The sequence below is a fragment of the Micromesistius poutassou genome (genome assembly GCF_964030765.1).
Source record: "Micromesistius poutassou genome assembly, chromosome: 10".
NCBI classification, from domain to species: domain Eukaryota; kingdom Metazoa; phylum Chordata; class Actinopteri; order Gadiformes; family Gadidae; genus Micromesistius; species Micromesistius poutassou.
The window spans coordinates 2,848,643-2,851,142 of NC_140280.1; the positions used below are offsets into that span (position 1 = coordinate 2,848,643).

At 47.3% G+C, this 2,500-nt stretch overlaps 1 protein-coding gene across 1 annotated transcript in view; it reads right to left on the reverse strand.

Moving 5' to 3' along the window:
- The window catches only part of slc23a1 (solute carrier family 23 member 1), a gene marked incomplete at both ends in the record, with an annotated part of 6,996 nt that overhangs the window by 3,411 nt on the left and 1,085 nt on the right, over positions 1-2,500 (reverse strand). The window contains 3 exons of the mRNA XM_084473653.1: positions 571-752; positions 885-952; positions 1,733-1,821. Coding sequence (XP_084329779.1) covers positions 571-752; positions 885-952; positions 1,733-1,821 — 339 coding nt within the window. The remainder of the gene's footprint in view (positions 1-570; positions 753-884; positions 953-1,732; positions 1,822-2,500) is intronic.

Genomic DNA, 2,500 nt, shown 5'->3' on the forward strand with positions numbered 1-2,500 from the left:
GGTGTCTCACAGTACAGACAGACAGACAGACAGGTGTCTCACAGTGCAGACAGACAGACAGACAGACAGGTGTCTCACAGTGCAGACAGACAGACAGACAGACAGACAGACAGACAGACAGACAGGGGTCTCACAGTGCAGGCAGACAGACAGACAGGTGTCTCACAGTGCAGACAGACAGACAGACAGGTGTCTCACAGTGCAGGCAGACAGACAGACAGGTGTCTCACAGTGCAGACAGACAGACAGACAGACAGACAGACAGACAGACAGACAGACAGGGGTCTCACAGTGCAGGCAGACAGACAGACAGGGGTCTCACAGTGCAGGCAGACAGACAGACAGGTGTCTCACAGTGCAGACAGACAGACAGACAGACAGACAGACAGACAGACAGACAGACAGACAGGGGTCTCACAGTGCAGGCAGACAGACAGACAGGGGTCTCACAGTGCAGGCAGACAGACAGACAGGTGTCTCACAGTGCAGACAGACAGACAGACAGACAGACAGACAGACAGGTGTCTCACAGTGCAGACAGACAGACAGACAGACAGACAGGGGTCTCACAGTGCAGTCAGGCCCCAGTGGGAGCTGGCCCTCTCCCCGGCGGTGCTGAAGACAGACAGGCCGATGAGGGAGATGGTGGGCGTGATGGTGAGGGGGCCGATGTATCTCAGCAGGAGGCCCGGCACGCCCAGGAACCCCACCAGCACCTCCAGCACGCTGGACACCATGATGGCCCCCTGGATCTAGAGCAGGTCACACGTGGACGTCAACATCATCGTCATCATCCTACACATGGATACATATTGTATCCAGGCGGGGTGATTAGCATTGTTAGCGTTGTGTTGTGTAGCATTATGTGTAGCGTTAGCGGTTACCTCTCTGATCCGCGGCTGCCAGACGTGGGAGGTGTTGAGGGGAAGAGTCCAGTTCCCATAAATCTCTTCTGCAGGAGCAAAAACCAACCAATCACAGCTCAGAAGCCTGTCCCTTTCGTTACGGCACGTTCAAGAGGAACCGTGAGTTCAGCTATATATTCAGTTATATATTCAGCTATATATTCAACTATATATTCAGCTATATATTCAGCTATATATTCAGCTATATATTCAGCTATATATTCAGTTATATATTCAGTTATATATTCAGCTATATATTCAGTTATATATTCAGCTATATATTCAGCTATATATTCAGCTATATATTCAGCTATATATTCAGCTATATATTCAGTTATATATTCAGCTATTTATTCAGCTATATATTCAGTTATATATTCAGTTATATATTCTGTTATATATTCAGCTATATATTCAGCTATATATTCAGTTATATATTCAGTTATATATTCAGTTATATATTCAGCTATATATTCAGCTATATATTCAGTTATATATTCAGTTATATATTCAGCTATATATTCAGCTATTTATTCAGCTATGTATTACTATATATGACTAACTAACTGTTATTTGTGTCACTTTTTGATTAGCCGCACAGCCGCACGTGATACATGCCTGCCATAATGCTTACTACCTGTCTCACTGCCTACCATAATGCTTACTACCTGTCTCACTGCCTACCATCATGCTAACCACCTGTCTCACTGCCTACCATCATGCTAACCACCTGTCTCACTGTTACTACTTCCTAAAACAAAAGCGAATTACTGTCTGTACGGACATGCAGAAAGACAGACACACAGGTAGACAGACAGCTGTCTTACCGTCAGGGGGGCAGGCCCACCGGTCCAGTCCTAGGATGGCCTGAGCAGGAATCAGGAAGGCAAATGCGCTGGCCTGGAATAGAGGGAGTCTACACAGACAGGTTAGGGTTAGTCTACACAGACAGGGTTAGGGTTAGTCTACACAGACAGGGCTAGGGTTAGTCTACACAGACAGGGTTAGGGTTAGTCTACACAGACAGGTTAGGGTTAGTCTACACAGACAGGGTTAGGGTTAGTCTACACAGACAGGGCTAGGGTTAGTCTACACAGACAGGGCTAGGGTTAGTCTACACAGACAGGGTTAGGGTTAGGGTACAAAGACAGGTTAGGGTTAGTCTACACAGACAGGGTTAGGGTTAGTATACACAGACATGGTTAGGGTTAGTCTACACAGACAGGGTTAGGGTTAGGGTACAAAGACAGGGCTAGGGTTAGGGCCTTGAACAGAGGTAGTCTACACAGACAGGGTTAGGGTTAGGGTACAGAGACAGGGCTAGGGTTAGGGCCTGGAACAGAGGTAGTCTACAGACAGGGTTAGGGTTAGTGTGGAGGGTTAGAGTGTTATGCTGCATTCGAGGGACACTTTTTAGCCCGTAAGTTACGAGCTGGAACTGGGAGTACATCGATCTGGTACGAGTTCACGTGTAGTGAGTTGCGGGTTTGACTGCCGTTCCAGGGCTTAGGGTTTGAGGGTTAGGGTTAGAGGGTTAGAGGGTTAGGGTTAGAGGGTTAGGGTTAGAGGGTTAGAGGGTTAGGGTTAGAGGGTTA